General features: G+C 34.4%; 2 protein-coding genes across 4 annotated transcripts in view; one reads left to right on the top strand and one right to left on the bottom strand.

The window, feature by feature from the left end:
- Positions 1-4,589, top strand: part of ZC2HC1A (zinc finger C2HC-type containing 1A) — a 43,838-nt gene extending 39,249 nt beyond the window's left edge. For both annotated transcript variants that reach the window (XM_040994153.1, XM_040994152.1), the window contains one exon: positions 2,166-4,589. In XM_040994153.1, coding sequence (XP_040850087.1) covers positions 2,166-2,331 — 166 coding nt within the window. In that variant the 3' untranslated portion in view covers positions 2,332-4,589. The remainder of the gene's footprint in view (positions 1-2,165) is intronic.
- A 7,189-nt stretch (positions 4,590-11,778) lies between these two features.
- The window catches only part of IL7 (interleukin 7), a 39,246-nt gene continuing 30,892 nt past the window's right edge, over positions 11,779-20,132 (bottom strand). For both annotated transcript variants that reach the window (XM_040994147.1, XM_040994151.1), the window contains 3 exons: positions 19,411-19,491; positions 18,225-18,383; positions 11,779-14,187 (listed from right to left, as the gene is read on the bottom strand). In XM_040994147.1, the coding sequence (XP_040850081.1) occupies positions 14,071-14,187; positions 18,225-18,383; positions 19,411-19,491 (357 nt within the window). In that variant the 3' untranslated portion in view covers positions 11,779-14,070. The remainder of the gene's footprint in view (positions 14,188-18,224; positions 18,384-19,410; positions 19,492-20,132) is intronic.

Here is a 20,132-nt window from a genome sequence, read left to right as displayed (position 1 = left end):
CACAGTGGAAGAAATTCAGATGGCAAGAAACATGAACAGATGATCAGCCTTATAAGCAGTTGGGAAAAATGTATGTAAAATCCGTAGTAGGCTAACATTTAAGAAAAATGTTTTTAGGGCCCGACGCAATAGTGTGGCGGTTAAATTCCTCTTAAACATGCTAGGTTCCCATATGGGCGCCAGTTTTAATACTGGTGGTTTTGCTTCCCATCCAGCTTCCTGCCTGTGGCCTGGGAATGCAATCAAGGATGGTCCAAAGCTTTGGGACCCTACCCACGTGGGAGACCTGGAAGAGGTTCAGCAGCAGCTGTTATGGTCACTTGTGAAGTGAACCATCGGAAGGAAGATCTTCCTCTCTGTATATCTGCCTTTCCAATAAAAATAAATAAATCTTTTTTAAAAAGTGTTTTTAAAGATTTGTTTTAATTGGAAAGGCGGATTTACGGAGCAGAGGCAGAGAGAAAGATCTTCCATCCACTGGTTCACTGTCAAGTGGCCACATTGGCTGGAGCTGAGCTGATCCAAAGCCAGGAGCCAGGAGCTTATTCTGGGTCTCTCACCCAGTTTAGTCTGCCAAGGCTTTGGACCATCCTCTCTACTGCTTTCTCAGGCCACAAACAGGAAGCTGGATGGGAAGTAGAACAGCCAGAATAGGAACCAGCAGTGCAGCAAGGCAAGAGCTTTTGACACTAGACTATCGTGTTGGGGGGATCCTCAAAGAGAATTTATCTGAGGTGATCCCAGACCTGATTCTTTGTGTCTGCTTGCCAGTGCAGGATCTGGCGCAGTGAGCCACCCCAGTCAGCTAATGCATATGCTGGGTCAGTTCTGTTTCTCAGCACTGTCTTCTACACAAACCAATGGGTATTGCAGTTCAGTCCGATCTTGCCCATCACACACTCGGCCCTCATGTACACCAGTGGGAGCTGCAGCCTAATCAGAGCAACCTGCAATAATCCCCACCTGGCCCACACTCTATCCCAGTTCTCGTGCTTGTCAGTATGTACAGCAGACTGGTTCGGTCTGTCCCATATCCCTTTTAGCTCTCATACATGTCAATGGGCATTGAGCCTAGTTCAACCCAACCAGCCACGCTATCCAGCCCATACACATGCCAGTGGATGCCACTCTGTCTAGCCATGGCTGCCCCACTTCTGGTTCTCATGCTCACTGGTTGGAGAAGAAACCCAAGACGGAGGTGCCCACTATTTCCCTGCTGGGCCCACATGATGTCAGGGACCTAAATACTTGAGCTGTTGTGTGCTGCCTCCCAACAGTGAGTATTAACGGGATTGAAAGCGGAGTTCACACTTGATCTTAAGCACTGTAATATGGGCTGTATGTGTCCCTAAAGCAGCAGCTTAACCCAGCAGTTTCACAAGGCCAGACTTTTTAAGAATTCTTTATTATTCCCAAAAGGTATGAAAATCATACCAAAATTGTGAATTAACTAGAATTCTTCAATAAATTTCTGCGGAGAAAGAATATTTTATTTTCTAGGAGTACCATGCTTATAATCTTCCAGTGATGAGAAGTTCCCTTTGTGGTGATTTTAAAGTAAACATCATATTCTCAGAAGAGAGAGAAGACATTCTTATAGAATTAAATAACCCATCATGACATGCACAAGTGCTTACCATCACGTCACAATAGCTTGATCTAATTGAATAATAAAATTAAAGAGTAAATTAATGGAGATTTCACGTCACAATCCTTCTAACTGAGGAGGGAGACCTGGAAACCGAAGACCCTTGGTTTTCTCTGTGAGTTTAGATTTTCTTTGTATGAGGGTTTAGTGTACCAAATGCCTACACAGAGAAGAGACGGAAGTTTGACTATCTTTGGTCAAGATAAATTCTAACACTGACAGATCTGTTAAAGAGGGCTTTTAAAATTATGATACGTACTAACAGGAGTTCTCTTAGAATTTGAACTAGAAGACTATTGAAAATGAGATTGAGTAAGTTATTATATTTTATTTTTTCTCAAGTCTTATGTATTTGAATATTAGTTCTTTGATTTATATTTAATTGTAGATGTGAGTAGAATAAAAGAATAATTTTTCATACTCATTTTGTTTAGTGCCTAATGTTGGATCACCATTCACATCTCAATGAAAAGCTGATGAGAACTTTGTATTTCTGTTTTCTCCTATACTTTTCCAGGCCAGATGGGGACTACACATCTTCGTTTAATGGTGGAAGCATTAGAAGCACTGAAGGAAATTCATCTGGACACTTACCAAAATTTTGCCACGAGTGTGGGACTAAATACCCTGTAGAATGGGCGAAGTTCTGTTGTGAATGTGGCGTTCGGAGAATGCTTCTATGAATAGCAACCCAGATGAAAAAGAACCAGGTTCAGAATTCTATGATTATTGCTGCTTGGACAGCTAGAGCACTTCCTCTGGTTATTTTGTGCTAAAAATATTCAAAATATCTTTACTGGTAATTTTGGGCACATATCTTATGGTTGTATTATGAGTATTTGTATATATGTGTACATAAGCTGTATAGAATAAATACCTGATGATATTCCTTAAACTATACCATGCAAGGAAATACTTGTCTTTCAGAAAATAATTTCTAATGGAACCATTAACTTAGGTATTACATTTCTCCTGTAGTGCAGGCACATTCAGTGTATGTGTCCACAAATTCTCAGACTTTATGCTTCACACTTGGGGTAATCAGAAGGTTAAAAACAAATCAGAGTGATTGTTTTCATTATTGATGCCTGTCTCTAGATAGTGGTGTGATAGGATGGCATATTCTGAATTTACTGATTGAGGATAATGATTTTAGTACTATTGGGTTTGTGAGGTCATTTTCCTATTGAGATTTTTAATTAAGTTATAGCTAATTTTATAAATCCTAAAAAAAATGCAAGCAGTAGACCCCCCGAGATCGACATTGCTCACAGCGTATTATTAATTATGTAAAGATTATTACTACTCATTCTGTGAAAATGTAATGATGCATTTCTTTTCAGAGACACAAATTTAAAGACATGTCTAATTTATAACCAAATGAGCTTTTAAAACTTTTGTGTGAATTAGTTGAACAATTATGTTTTCTTCCTGCATTCTAATCATGTTGCCAAATTTCTCATTCCTTTTTCTTTTCCAAAACCTTTATGGAGCACTTTTAGTTTACTGCTTCATTTTTATAAATTTTTGTTATATCCTACATGTTTAAAATTTTTTATTTTTGTGTAACTGAATTTAGAATAAACTATTTCTAATACATCTTAAGGCACTTCACCTAATAAATAATAACCACAGTATTAATCATTAGTGCTGAGCATGCAAGTCAAAAGTATTTGAATATTAGTTCCTTGACGTATATTTAAATACAGATGTGAGTAGGATAAAAGGATATTTCATTTTTCCTACTCATTTTGTTTAGTGTTTAGTATTGAATCACCATTCACATCTCAAAGTCAAAATATGTTTAATGTGTAACCAACCTGTTATATAACTAAATATATACAAAAGTTTGTATTTTTTTCTTCAGCTCGACTAAAAATGAGCTTTCAATCATCGTCATTTTTAGGATGACACAGTGTTTAGTAGGAAATCAGTCATTTTGTAGTAATTTCAGTTCAGTCAAATGTAAGTGAACATCTTAAAAAGGTAGAAGCAAACCTTTTATATCTTATGTAATCTCTAGCTTGTTTATGATTCTGATCAACTGTATTCATTGTAAAAAATTGTAGGTTATAGTTTTTCAGAAATTCTGAATTTTTCTTACTTGCTTTTTTATTGTTGATTTGTGCAGGAGTTTAAACCTAGTTTATTTATAGGATTATTATTTTTGTGTACCTTATAGATTTCTTCCTGATAATTTTTATTAGTATTTTCCTTTCTATCATATTCAGTCATATTGATAAAGAAAAAGCAAATATCCATCAGCTAGAATAAGCTATAATGTGTTTAAAGACTTGTGTATGCATTGGGCTTCCTCTTCGTTATGTTTATTCTATCCTCATTGTCAGAAATCAGATGAGGAGCACTGAACACTTTCTTTTATCTTAGGAATGAGCACTATTTTCATTCTAGTATTTTTAAAGATTGTATAATTTTTTCGTGTGTGCTTAAGGCAGGGGTAGGTTAAACTAAATAACAAAAAATTTTTAAAAGGTGAGTAAATTGGCATATGTTTGTTTCTCACTGAATTTTATAGTAGCAAGTAAATGTTGTAGTCTGCCAAATGAAATTGAATTGGTAAGAGATGATCTAATCCAGGCCTCAAAGATTATTATAAGCAGTAAGTAGATGAAATATATTTATGACATATAAACATGTGACAATTTAAATGCATTTCATATTGCATATCTTGTTCTCACATTGATTTTTTGTGCAATTCTTGTTGAGAAAATTTTCTATGCATCATTTTATTTATTTTCACAAGTATTTGTGTAGTAGAATAAGAAATGATAAGCTTAAATTAAATTGTAAAAATTATATATTATTCTGAAAGTCGTTAGCTTGAAAAAGTAAGAATGTGGCTGCTGTTTGTTGTCTCTTAAGTGTTTTTATCAAGATGTTATCTTTTTCGAGTCAATTCAATAAAGACACAAAGCATAAATATGCTAGTTGGTATTCATTGATTCTAGCAACATGTAAGTAGATAAGAACTCACTGATCAGGAAATATTTGAACTGAAATGTATAGATTTTTAAAAATGAGAAGGTAGGGCCCAGCGGTGTGGCCTAGCGGCTAAAGTCTTCACCTTGAACACGCCAGGATCCCATATGGGCGCCGGTTCTAATCCCGGCTACTCCACTTCCCATCCAGCTCCCTGCTTGTGGCCTGGGAAAGCAGTCAAGGATGGCCCAAAGCTTTGGGACCCTGCACCTGTGTGGGGTACCTGGAAGAAAGTTCCTGGCTCCTGGCTTCGGATTGGCATAGCATCGGCCGTTGAGGTCACTTGGGGAGTGAATCATCGAAAGGAAGATCTTCCTCTCTGTCTCTCCTCCTCTCTATATCTGACTTTCCAATAAAATAAAATAAATCTTAAAAAAGAAAAATGAGAAGGTAGCTTTTACTGGCTTTTTGATGGCCTCTTTAAATTTTTCTTACTACTAGATTATATCATGACAGTATTATAGATACTTTTTCAAGTATACAGACATTATCTTCACATCTAATAAAACTTAGCAATTGGGCCTAGCACCGTGGTGTAGCAGGCTAAGCCTTTTCCTGCACCTCTGCCATCCCACATGGGTGACGGAGAGAATCGGAGCTGCTCCACTTCTAATCCAGCACTAAGGTGTGTAGGAAGGCAGCAGAAAATTGCCTGCATGGGAAACCTGGAATCATCTTCTAGTTTCTGCCTTTGAGGTCATTTGGGGAGTGAGGCAACATATGGAAGATTCTTTCTCTGTAATTCTGCCTTTCAAATAAAAATAAATCTTTAAAATAAGAAATAGTAATTAAAAACATTAGTGATGTCAAATTAATAGGAAACTTATTTGTAACTGGTATGATGTCATAGCAGAAGCTGTTTTATAATATTTTATGATTTAGACTTAAAAATGTAGAGTTATCTGCAGTAAAAATATAAGTAAAAGATTGGAAAATAATGGAAGTACATAGAAAAAATCAGTGAGAATTATGTGTGTAATGCATGTTTTGTATGATGAATATATTTTGAGTGATAAGGTTATTTTTTTACAAATGGTTATATTATTGAATGTCACAACAACTAATTGGTTTTTTTTTTTTAAGTTATTTGTAGCCATACTTGTTTTTATTTTCATTTGGAAAAATAAAATACTCAGGATGCCAAGGTAAATATGTTTTCTTAATGTAATGTGTGAGTTGCTTCTTTTGCCACTAGAGGGTGCTTGTGGATAATGCATAGTGTAATTGCTAGTCTGAATTACTATGTTAAGTTGACAGGCTTCAGCAATATAAGAATGATTTTTTTTCTGATAATTTTGATAAATTTTTTCCTTCCCTTTTTCATGCATAGGAATAAAGAGACTTTAATTTCTTTTATTATGATTTTAATAATTCAAAGTTGTTGAACTTATTTTAAAAACCTAATTCAATCTGTTATGCCACCAACTAGTAGTAATTGAGAGGAATAGTAAGAATTTATACTTTACAATATTTTATTACCAGAGTTGTGAATCTTAAGCTTTCACGTTGCCAAATAACTGGAACAGTTGCACTAATCTTTCATCTGTGCTATAGTGCAGTTTAGTAGGTTAAGATCTTAGCGTAAAGATCTTTTTTTTTTTTCTCATTTGCCCTAAATTAATATCTAATCTGGCAAGCTGGCTTCTATTAGTTAATAGCTATTACATTAGTGGATATTCCAATTACTGTAAGATGTGAAAAGCTAAAACTTTATGCTTAGAAATATTTTGAAAAGTATGTGCTCATTCTATAAAATCTTCACTATCAAGAGAATATGATGTGGTTAATTCTGTTATTAAACTGGTATGATTTATTTATAATAGCTGATGTGAAACCAAAGTGATTGCAACTTAGGGCAAAAAGAAGTGATTCCTTTTGAAAAATTCTTCATTTAAATTTGAGAGCCAGAAAGCTCCCATTTCCTCGTCAAGTGCATGCCTGAAATGGCTGTACTTTACCGTTCTACCACTTGGAGCAGGAACTCAGCCTGTGTCTCCCACAGAGGTGGCAAGGGCCCAAATGGCTTGAACCATCACCTGTAACCTCTTCTAGTCTGTATTAGCAGGAGACTAGATTTGGAACTGGAGCCAGCACTCAAACCACGAAGGTGGGATGTGTACATCTCAAGCAGCATCCTGACCTCCATCAAATGCCCACTCCCACCCAGTTTAATGCATCATGTTTGTTTTAATTATAAAGGAACTGATAGAGTTCTGCAGCACTGTTAGACTCTCTCCTTCTCTTCCTTCCCCTTCCCTTCCCTTCCCTTCCCTCCCCTTCCCTTCCCCTCCCCTTCCCTTCCCCTTTTCATATTTTTTGTTGTTTTTCCAGGCACATTAGCAATGAGCTGGATTGGAAGTGAAGCAGCCTACTGTTGAACAAGCACCTCTATGTAATGCCAGAATGTGAGGCAGTGAATTTACGCACTTTGCCACAATGTCAGCTGCAATAGATAATTTTCATAATACCTTTATTACTGAAAATGATATGTGAAGGTAAAAGAATTAATGTAATCATTTTTCCTGAATTTAACTCAAGAAGATATTCTAAAACATGGATTTTTGCTTCATAGCACACAAAGTGAAAGATAAACTTGGTCTAAATATTTAAAAGCTATTTGGTCATGGTATCAAGCTAGAGTGAGGATATATGTTTTTATATATTCATATGTCTGTATAAAGATAACGTAGATCTACTTTTGCATATTCCTTTTAAAACTTAAAATATTTTTTTGTTCTGATTCTCATAATGTTAGTCCAGGATTTTTACTAATATCACACTTGAGAATCCTTACAGGAAAAAAAAAATAGATCTCACAAAGAAACAGGAATGAAAAGTTTCATTTTAAACCCTAATTTCTCAACCATGATTTGCTGAAAACATTCTGTGCCATTAGATATTAATTTGAAAATCTTAAACAATAGATATTTCAACAATATGTCTGGCTATACATGATATCAAAGCAGTTGAATGAGCAGCTTGTGTGCAAGCCCAGCTCAAAAATTCTCTGTGAGACCCTCTTCTCATGGCCATTTTGGTAAATGCTTTCATGGTTATCCCTCTTGTATCAACAGAAAGATTTCTTCTCCTCATAGATACCATCAACAGTTATTTGGGGGACAGAGGGGGGCTGTTGGAGATCTTACTAATTGTCACAGATCTATTACCATACTGGACGATCGTAGAATTAATTACAGCTCACGTAACGTACTAGAGAAAAAAATAGCTTGGTTTGTAATATACCCTAAATTATCAGTAATAGGCATGTATGTGTTTATGGCTAGCATTTTTTTTTAATTCCTCCTGGTTTAATGATTTTTCTATATTAAATCTCAATGACTCAGACTCAGCCGGAGTTTTATTTTCCATCCTTTCCATAGCTACAAGTAGTTATGTTACTTGGGAGCGACCGAAGAGATTTTGCTTCTGCAGCAGGTCATAGAAGGCAAAGACTGTGCAATCTGCATTGCTTGTTGTAATCGCTGGGATTTAGTAGGCAGACACGAAATGGCATCCTCATCACAAAATGTGACCTGCTCCCTGGGAGAGCACTTGCATTGATTTTGTCCTCTGCTAGAATCATCTGTCATTACTATTTGGGTATTATTTCTGCTGGGCAACTTCCACGCTTACAATCTGGTTCTCCAGAGGACTATAGGAATTACCTGACAGTGTTTTACTAATTCCTTGTTGCTTACATCTGTTGCACTAAGGCCTTCCATTGGCATGCAAAAGCTTCAACAAAGTAATGTGATCTTCTGCTTCTCTTCTACAATGGCTGTGATAATGAGGAAATGTTTAAGAGAAGCTAAATTAACATCCTTTTTCATTCCTATCATGGTATTAGATAATTGTAAACTGACTTAATATATTTCAGGTATAATTTTACCTCTTACTGACAAAATCTGCTGGAAAAAGCAAAGTGAAAGCTTATTCAGCTAGTCAAGCTAAAGGTTTAAATCACTGGACAGAGAAAAAGGAAAGAAAAAAAAAAGGAAAGGAAAGGAAAGGGAAGGAAAGAAGGAAAGGAAAGGAAAGGAAAGGAAAAGAAAAGGAAGGAAGAAGGAAGAAAAAAAAAATAAAAAGTAATTTCTTGAATTGGCTGCTCAGAAAAGCCTGAGTTTGATAATAGGCTTTGTACCCCTCTTTTTTTTTTTTAACAGGGTGTGTACTTGCATTGAATCAGGTTGGAATACAACATTATGTATAGTTATCAATCACATAGATAGTTGAGGAGTACATCATTGAAAATTGAGGTAGTTAACAGACCTGATTATTGATAAGGAGGCATGTCACTTTCCCACACAGGGTGTGGCATATATGCAGAATGAAATAATGGAATCAGTCGTTCTTCTGCGATGGTTCTGGAAGAGTCCATTCCTAAGGGACAGTAGATGCTTCCTTGTCCACTGCTGAGGTACTCTGAAAGATCCTGTTACTTAGGAAGTGGCGGCAGGGTGTTTTCACACTGTTGAGAAGGACAATATTAAATCTTTGCTGACTTTGGCCTCTATTTTGTTGGACTAATTTGAGGGTTATCAACATTTTGTATAAAATCTTGTCACAATGCCCAATACCAGGTTCTTACTGATACTTTTTATTACATAATTTTGCTTATGTTACAAGGTGATGTACATATTACATGTTAATTCTGGCTAAGACACTTTCCTATGTATAATAAGCAAAGCAGTCAAGATTGCCTGCCCTTTTGAAGGTCACATTATAGTAAAGGAAGAATGAAAACATGGACAATTAATAAGTTAAAATACTTTATCTTAAATAATGACAATGCTATATAGAAAAAGTAGGAGGGTGGTTAGAAGGTAGACGGGGAGAGTGGGAGTCGATTACAATTTTAGTTCCAATGTTTAGAGTTGATTTCATTGATAAAGTGATCTGTGAGCACAAACTTGAGAGAGGCTAAGCCATTACTACTTGTTTATTGTTCTTATATTTGTATTGAGTACCCCTGAGGTTTGAATGCTCTCTCTTTAAGTTTATTCATTAAGGTTAAAGTATATAGGTAGATAGGAGAGGAAAGGACATTTCATAATGAAAGTAAAATAAACTCCGTAGGTCTGTGGTAAAGCCACATTCCTGGTAGTCCTGAACAGTTTGTCTGTGTGGGTAGAGAGTAGAAAGTTAAATCAGGTAACCAAGCAGCCATATAGTGTATGTTCTGGGTGGCATAAATATGAGGTTGGCTCATTCAGATTAAGATTTGAATATGAGAGTAATATGGTCTCACTTAAATAAATAATCTGAATACTCTTATGTTATTTGGTCCCCAAGTTAGTGAGAAACAAAGCAAGAGATGGTGGTTGTATCCCATTCCTCTCTGAAATAGCCGTATGAACTTACATTGACCACATAAAGCATTCTGAGCATTTAGCTTTCAGAAAAACGTGCTCACGTGATGACTTAGAGTTGAAACAAACTGAGGCTTTTGTCCCACCCCTTGGTTTAACATAAAAAGAGAAGTTTTCTCATTTCGTAAGACTGCTCTCCTGTCCACTACTCTGCCATCTGTGGGTCTACTCATAGGAGTCCTCCTTTTATTCGAGAACAGAGATACATGCACAGCCTATCTTCCCTAACCAATTTCTTAGTCTTCATTATGCAGTTCATCTATTGAGGATATATATGTATATAAATACATGTTTACCTATATTTCTAATTGTTTTGTATTTTGCACGATTATTGCCTTATGTCAGAGAGAACATATGGTATTTGTCCTTTGGGGATTGGCTTATTTCACTGACTGAACATAATGGTCTCCAGTTGGGAGCATTTTGGTGGAAATGGTAGAATTTCATTCTTTTTAATGACTTAGAAGTAGTTCATGGAGTAGATATATCACAGTTTCTTTATCTGTTTCCTGTTAAATATGCCTTGACTATGATACTAGATTTTTTCAGAATTTCTAATACCTATACTTGAATAGCAGAATGGTGGACTTGTGACTGTTGCTGTAGGACTATACTATTGTAATAATATGGGGGGGGGGGGATGGTGGTGGTAGGGAATAATGTGGATGGAGGAAGGAGAGGTGGAATGGGCATCCCCTGTCTAGAAAGCCATGTCATAGAAAATAATAGTAACAATAAAAAATACAAAAGTGGGAGGGAAATAAATTCCTGTTTGCTGTTGACTCAGTTGCTTTGTCTTGATCATGGAGCACATTTTAGTCATTCATTTTCTTTTACTTTCTTAAAATAGTACCTAATGTTTATACACAAACTTTTCATTCTTTGTTCCGCATTCATTCATGGAAAACAGTTTCAATGGCACTTTCAGATATAAGTGATAGGGGTCCTTCCAAATTAACCAGAGAAAAGGAATTTTATATAAGGTGCAAGATGGAGCAGAACCGAAAAGTGGTTAGTCCCTTAGGAAGCTCAAAGGATTGGTCCATCTATCAACCTCAGCGGCTCACTTAGCTCGTGTATTCCTTTACTCACTGGTAAGTATTGTTTGCTTCCTCACCTCTTTATCTTGCCATTGCCCAATTTGACTAAACTTGACTACTACTTCAGCCATTTAGAGTAAATTCATGTGGAATTGTAGCTCAAATTCTTATCACCTAAATAAGCATATCTTTTTGAGCTTTGACATATAACACTGCCAACTATTAATTGGTTTCACTCAGTGCAATTTCCCTTCTGTGTTTTCTCAGTATTTGAGACAGAGGCATAAATTCACATGGCAAAGAACAGAGCCACTTAGTTCAAGTCGGGTTGTGCAAAATTCTTGCAGATGTAAACTTGGCAGGTAATGATTTGACCTATTATTTATTTGTGATAACCTTTAAACTGGCATATTTGAGATGCAGTTAAAATAAAAATGCAGAAATACAAAAAACTCTCAGTAACTCTTTATTAGTATTAATCCGATACAAATATTCTCTATGTCAGTGTAAAGATCCCTGAGTAGTAATGCATCAGCCATTTTGATGATGGAGCAATAGATTGTTTAAAAAGGAAAACTGAATATACCTAGTGTCTTCATGCTACAAAGCTAAAAAAAAAAATCATATTTTTTTTCTGATGGTGCTATGCAGAAGATAAAATAAGAATTTAAAATGTGAGATTTCACAAGTATCTATAAGCACAGAGAATGGATCACTATTTGCCAGCATCATGACTGCTTATATAGATGATCCCACAGAATCCATAGAAAGGCTGAATTAACAAGTGAGTTTATCAAGATCACAGGATACAATGACAATGTACAATAGCAATAATTATTTATATATGACAACGGTAAGCAGGATCACTTTATATTTAAAAATACCATTTGTAATATTACACACATGAACTTACCCAAGTATTTACGCATATATGTTGACTAAAATATGTTTAGGGGTTGTATGCTGGAAAATATAAAACTTGATGGAAGAACTCAAAGACCTAAATACAGAATCATACTGTATTCCTTAGGTCAAACAATAAACTTTGCACCCCCCAGTTTAAACTGTAGGCTTAATAACAATTTCTCCTCAAATTCCTGTAAGCATTTTAGTGGTCTAACGGGCTGATCATAAACTGTATATGAAAAGACAAAAGAACAAGAATATCAGAAAAAGGAAAAAAAAACACACAGTGACCTAATTTTTAGACTTATGATGATGATATACTAATCATGACATGGATAAATTATCGACATACAGATGATTGGAATAGAGTAGAACATTATCTATACATACATATATATATATCCACACAAATATAATTTGTTCAGTTCTATAGAAATACAAAGGAAATTTGAGAAAGTACAGTCTTCTCAACAAATGATAAATAGGTGAATGTCCACATGCAATTAAATGAACCTTAATATACACTTTCCATCTTACACAAGAAGCTTAAAATATGTTCTGTACTTAAACATGCATAACTTCTAGAACTGTTTCAGCTGAGTGATTTTGTTTCATAGGGCATTGAAGGTCTATTATTACTATTTGTGGGAGAATGTCTCTCACCTCTAAATGGCAGAGACCCAGGATGCCACTATATATATATCCTACCATGCATAGCAGAGCACAGCTACTCACTTTCCTAGTTTGGATAAATATTCAGACTAATTAGATGTGCCATTAGAAAAAGGCACATTTGATATGGAACTATCCTGGACTAGCTTTGCTACTCTTCTGTACATTTTCTTGCCTAGAATAGTGTTTATATCATTCTGTAAATGAACAAGAATTTCAGGTTTTTCTCAACAGGCCCTAGTGTATGCAAAATTCCTTATGAAAGACTAGTATTTAACTTAGAAAGCAGTGTTCCCAGTCTTACGTAGTTTTGACATCCTGATCCCACATTGATTCTCAATAATCAGGTACTAAAGTCATGTACTCACAGAATATGAAAGAACAAGGAGTGGTAGGTTATCACAAATACTGTTGGGTAAGGAGTAAGGGTGAAAGGCAATAGCATCATATTCTCAGAACTGCATTGAACCTATTAAAAGCCAAAACATGTTTAATCCTGTTATGCTTCATTCACTGAATCTGACAGTATTAATACATACAAAATTTATTATCAAGAGAAATGGTATCCAAAGTATTTCTAATTACTATATGAAAATATTTTATATACATAGTGTTAAATATATACATTCCATAGGTTAAGAGTTCAACATATATTATTCTCTTAAAAATATACTTTCCAGACTCATCAATCAAAACCCACTTAGACAAGTTTTATTATACATAAATGACCAAAGTAACTCAATACTAACATATAGCATCCTTGGATGAGGTGAATCTCTGTTTTTATTACAAACCTTATTTCCACTCAAAAATATTTGATATATCACTTCATGAAGGGACTCATATTATACATGCATGTTTGATTACATCTCATGTTATGTCTGCTATTTGTCTTGAACTTCTTTATGTTGCTGCTTGTTAAAGGTATATGGCTTTCTTGTTCTCATGGACATTATTCATATGTAAGTATTAACCCTAAAACATCTCCAGCATAGATGACAATATCCATTCTTAATATACTATACTAATGCAGTGTAACCTTATTTTGAGTATAAAGCAGTGTTGATTTTGAATCCTTGTAGCTTTTGTATATACTTGCTAGATTTGATATCTTCTCCTGAGTTATTTATACAAATTTAAAAAGAATTTTTGCAACTGATACCTAACATAGATTGTCTTATAATCAACACAGAATTACTATGATTGAAATATGTCAGCATGCATATGAAATACTTTGAGTGAAGCGTTCAGTTTCCATTGCTGCGTCCAAGTTGTCGTAGAATATCAGTCTTTCAAGTGCTGTAATCCTTTTCTGCTTGGATGCGTTCAGTAACTTCTAGGAGGTATTCTTCCCTCCCTAAAATTGTATAAGTAGATATATACTTGGGGGAATGCACTACAGTTTAATTTTTTCTATACTGCCACTCCACATTTTTCAGTTTTCTTTAATTCCCCTCAAAATTTTGTTCCAACAAGTTTTTATCTTTTGTAGTAATTTCTTTAGGAAACACCGGTTATTCTTTTTCTGATCCTTTAAAGGTTTCTTTTCTTCCTAGGGAAATATATTTAAAAAATTTAAATTTCACATTTTAATAAAATCACTTGTTTTAAAATGTGCAATCTTTCATTTCCATATGATATGATATACTGAAAGTCTACTATAATGAGAAAAGCATAATGTTGCACATTTTTAAACCCTAATTTTTAACTATAAGTATACATGATATTTAACATGTAGAAAGTTCAAGATAGATGTAATTTTAAGATATAAGTTTTATCCATGAACCATCATCTGGCTGCCACTTTCATAAACCAACAATGGATATATTATTGTTTAAATTTACATCAGAAGGTACTTGTAGATTAAATTTTAAAATATGGATAATGCATTTATGGTTGATGAAATAATTAGCAAGGAACATTTATATTATTTTGGCAAAACTGCTTAATAAAGATATAACTGATTGAGCTTTTGTCCTAGAATCTACTCTAAAAGTAGTCAATGGAATGTGACAGATGTTTCTTTCATGTGCTACTTTTTTGTAATGATATAAGTCTTAAAATTATACACTGTAATTTATACAGAAAGTTATAATTTCTATACAACCTATAGAAACTGGAATAACAGTTATCTTACAAGGAATGGGCATTCCTATTCCTAATGAATAGTTCTGCATAGACTGTTATATCCCTCTGAGCCCTTTGACCCCAAGAAGTGGAATTAGCACACCTAAAGTAATTATTCACTTAGATAATGACCAGTCATTGCCTGTTTTCTAGATCAGGCTTTATGTTCCAGGGTTTACAAGTGCTGCTACATCTTATCCTATGAACTTGATTTCATCCCATTTTGCAAAGAGAATAATACACTGCCAAGATCACAGGCCAAGTAACAGCAGTGAGTATATTGTGAGCTCATCTGTTTATTCATAAATTCTGATCACTTGTATACTTAGTAACGCTAACACATACCTTTTTTTTTTAACACATATCTTTTAATGACATATGGCAAAGATTAGACAACAGATTTCAAAGGTGAATATGAAGTAATATTTTAAATTTAAGTAAATGCATTTGGATTTTTAAGTGAAATTTGCTTATTAAGTGTATTTAAAGTTTTCACAGGCATGGTTTCAGTCAATCACAGATCAAAAATAATCGTGATAATTGTAGCTGTACTGAACACATGCAGATTTTTTAGTGTTATTTCCTAAATAATAGAGAACAACAGACATTTCTGTAATCATTGCATTTTATTAGGCAGTGAAAGTATGCTAGAGATGATTTAAAGTGCACAGTAGGATTGTGTGGACTAGGCATGCATTATGTCATTTTAGACAAGGGATATGAGTCTGCAAATTCTGCAGTCGTTAGGAGGCAATGGAACCAGTTTACCAAGAGCTGAATGCCAAACGACAAACTGCTCACCTTGCTTTAAGCTCATACATTTATTTCCTTTCTTCCATTTCAGGTGGAATTGCTGGGGTTTCCTGAGCCCCAGGATATGATTTCACCCTATTTCTCTAGGAGTATGAAACACATATCCATGTTTCTGTATCTATTGATCAAACCTCATGGTCATAATTATAGAAATACCAAGGAACTTACCCCTCATATGGATCAGCTATGTTCATTTCTCATGTCCTACTCTAATCACGGTTTTTTCTTTATATATTCTATCTTATATACTCACAAATGTTTTCCATTTTGCTAGAGGTCAGCTTGGGGGTGTGACATGGCAAGCCTCCACCTGCGGTGTCAGCATTCCATATGGTGCCAGTTGGAATCTGGTTGCTCCACTTTTTTTTTCCCTTAAAGATTTATATACTTTTATTGAAAGTCAGATATACAGAGAGGAGAGACAGAGAGGAAGATCTTCTGTCTGTTGATTCATACCCGAAGCAGCTGCAACTGCCGTAGCTGAGCCAATGCAAAGCCAGGAGCTCAGAGCCTCTTCCAGGTCTCCCACAAGGATGCAGGGTTCCAAGGGTTTGGGCCATCCTCAACTGCATTGCCAGGCCACAAGCATGGAGTTGAATGGGAAACAGGGCGACCAGGATTAGAACCAGCACCCAAATGGGATCCCGGTACATGCAAGGTGAGAACTTTAGCTGCTAGACTATTGCTCTGGGCCTATTTGTTCCACTTTCAATTCAGCTCCCTGATTATGGCCTGAGAAAGCAGTGAACGCTGGCTTGAGGCTTTAGGCTCCTGCACCCACGTGGGAAATCTGGAAGAGGCTCTTGTTACCTGCTTTGGTCTGGACATTACTGTCATTTGGGCAGTGAATTAGTGGATGGAAAATCTCTCTCTGTGTTTCTCCTTCTGTCTCTGCAACTTTACCTTTCTATGAAATAAATAAATCTTTAAAAATTTTTCCATTTTGCTATATAGTGTACTAGTAAACAAAAGTATATGTGTGTGTGTATATATATATATAAAAAACAGAATATTCAAACACTATTATGTAAAATCAATACTGCGTACTTTATACTAATAGGCATAATATAGATCCTTATTATCCATTTTTGTCAGATTAACACATTTTTTTTTGCCAGACACTTATTTTCTAGCTTTTTTTGCCCTCATGTGTTTTCTTAGTGTCTTTGCCTATTATCTGTTGATACGACTTTATTGATTTAAAATATAATCCTCTCATTGTTTTCGTTTCAAAATAGTGACTTTTTAAAAATACAGTTAAAGGGAATTTGTTTTTTTAAGAGGAATTTTCCATCTCTGTTTACTGATATTAAAATAGATATTTTCAAAAACAACCATAAAAAAGGAATGTATCAGAAATATTAAGGAATTTAAGTTGTATAAAAACTGATGAACTATAAATAGAAGTACACAATTGCTTTCACTAAACTCTTCGTTAATTGGGCTCTACCTGGGATGGTAGTTTTCTTTCTATAATCTTAAAAACAAAGTCACACTTATAAGAGTAAGAATTAATCCTTTACTGTTCCTCCCAATGATTGTAATTGTGGATTTTCACATAAAATTTATTCATCTAAGATATTTGAATTTAAATGAACATGCAAAACATTAACATTTAATTGTTAAAGCCTAGCCATTTCTTTATTTAGCTGCACTTCACAGAAGCAAAATGAAATGAAACAGCAAAAAAGCTTATACTCTGTGTAGCTATCCTTAATATCCTGCCTTTCTATTTCAATAAGTGAATGATGTCAATTTTGTTAATGTTGAAGTATAGTTTCAACATTTATTTATTTCCCTTTATAATCAGTTGTTTTAAGAATATAATAATCTATGCAATGTTCAATATATGAAAGAGGGATCTTCAAGTATAGAACCTATCTACACTCTTACCTCTTCCTATGCAAAGCATGAAATCATTTATGTTTTCTGCACTCCTTTCAGGCAAGCCCACACCGAGGCTTATATTCAGCATGTTATTTCCAACAGTTACTACTACGCAACGGCATGTACAACAACAGGAAAATGTGTTATTCCTGAGTTGGCACGTCGGAATTACTGTAAGTAGGAATAGGAGCATTAGATTAAACTATGAACTCTTTAGGAATCTTGAGCTGTGCCTTGAATGAGCAGAGTATAATCTCCCTTAGGGAACCAACAATGAAAGTAAAGGCACAAAATTAGAAATAAGCTTGTCAGATGAAGGCTATCAAGCTCAGACTGATTTTCCTCAAGTAGATAAAGCAATAATAGTTTCCCTTACTCCTCTCTCTCTCTCACTTCCCTCCCTTCCTTTCTTTCTATGATGGACTTTCAAACAAATAGGCAAATCTTTATAAAAAGTAAAACTTCCCCACCACATTTTATCACCACTGAATTCCTGGAATAAATTATAGCAACAAACTATTTGTTCATTTGTTTTTTTACTGTCCCCATTCACAAATCCTTAAGTCACGTTAGCCTTGGATAGAGTGAACTCACCCTAGTACCTTGGAGAGGTACTTTCTGATTTTGACTTTTTTTTTTCTAGAATTGAATAAATATATCTCAACCTTAAGCTACAGTAAGCATTTAAAATTCTATGTTAATTTGTATGATCATCAGAGAATAATAGAAGTTTTTGTTCAAAGTAAATATTCCTTAGCTTACCTTACCAGTGCAATTCACCACAGTTAATGTGCCTTTTGATACTATTTTTAAGTGGTTTTGGAAATCCTCATTGATACTCGTATTATTCGCTTGATCCGAGATACTCATATTGTGAAATTGATCCAACTTACGAGCAGCACGTTCTAGAAAAGCAGCTTCCTATTGTAATAGAAAGGAACAAGGGCTGGTTCAAATAAAGTATTGACAAATGATAAGCTTCTTTAAAAAGCCTACAGCTGGAGCGGTATTGCTCTGCAATACCCCGCCTCTAACCCAGTTTTCTTTTCCAGTTTATCATGTGACTGACAAGCAATGGAACTGAAACTGGACAGTTCCCAGGTGGCAGCAAGAAGTGACTACAGCTTGGCTTAATGCTTAGCTCACTCTTAAAATCTCTTTTCTTTATTATATAAGTGTGACCTTTTCGTTTATGGACTAATATATGGCATCTACAGGATTATTCTGGTTTCAATAAGATAACCAAAGAATATTTCTAGAAGCAATAATGATGAAAGGTAAGTATGGCTTTTCTTACTATTTTTGAAAATATTGAACTTTGGATAAATGAGTGATGTTAGGAAAGCAAAGGGTCATTGTCATATAAAGCATGTGTTTTCCCAGTATTTGTCGTAAGAAATAAAATAATCTGGTTATACTCTGAGATACCAAGAGATGAACTCAGTAATTCTGAGTTTTAAAGAAAATATCAAAAAGTGCACTACTTTTTATAGGTAGAAATTACACAAACTTTTGGAACTTTTGTAAATTATAATGATATACTGAGTAAACATGATAGTAACCTAAACTAAGTAAATATTGAAAGAAAAATTTCAAAACACTGCAGCTAAATTATACCAATTACTCACATGTTTAGGCATGAAAACAATCATTTTAGCAACTCTTTTCCTACATAAGAACCTTACAAATAAGAAATATATGTGTCATTGGATTCAGTAGTTCTGATGATTGTGAAAAACATATTGGCAATACATGAAAAACTAACAAAGATAGAGCTGTTTGTAATATACAAGTATTAAAGAAGACGCTGCACATTGAAAAATTTAATAGATCAAAGGGAATTATTTTGTAAGAACCGAAAGAATGTTATTAATATAAATAATTATCTAACAGAGACAAAAAGCTTAAATAAAACCAAGCTTGAATGACAAACTCCAGTTATCATTACCTTATTATCATCACATGAATGTTTTTTAAAAAAGTTAGATTCATTATTCAGGCAATTGCTACCAATTTCTATCATTCTGTCCTGTAATAAATAATATAAAATAATATGGTTAAAACTGAGGGCTTTTCTAGTTATAAAAATAGCAATCTTATAATATCTGGTGTTCTTACGTGTATTTTAAGACAGATAATTTTTCCAGGCTCTGCTGATTAGGCATGAAGAATAGTTTTTTTTTTTTAATTTTTGAATAATAAACAAGTATATATTTAATCCCTTATATACTGAGAGCATATCCCAGACTTTATAATTTAACCTCAGACTTCAGGAAAAGAATCTGTCTTATATAGAATTATGAACATACCAGTGTTAGAGATCATAGCTATTATGTAGGCATTATAATGTAAACTTTTAAATCGCGAATTAAAATGTATTTATTCCATTCAATGTCCTACCATCATAAAACAAGGAAGAGAAATTACCTTAAAAAATGACATTGAAATTAGAGTTAAGGAATGCAACCTTGACAGAGCTAAAGTTAAGATTCATTTTTTGACATCCTTAACAATCCATTTTATTTTTGTAAAACATGTAACTAAAAGAAGTTTAATGTAATATAAAATGTTTAAATTATGCATAACAGTGGCCTTCACAAACTTCATTTTGTCTCATTTTGTCTTGTATTGTTGAGGCAGAAATTTAGAGAATATAATGAGACTGTATAG

This window comes from Ochotona curzoniae, unplaced genomic scaffold, assembly GCF_017591425.1.
Source record: "Ochotona curzoniae isolate NIBS_2020 unplaced genomic scaffold, NIBS_Ocur_1.0 contig_1071, whole genome shotgun sequence".
Classification (NCBI taxonomy): domain Eukaryota; kingdom Metazoa; phylum Chordata; class Mammalia; order Lagomorpha; family Ochotonidae; genus Ochotona; species Ochotona curzoniae.
The sequence above is the reverse complement of the archived record's forward strand: the minus strand, read 5'-3'. Positions and strand labels throughout refer to the sequence as shown.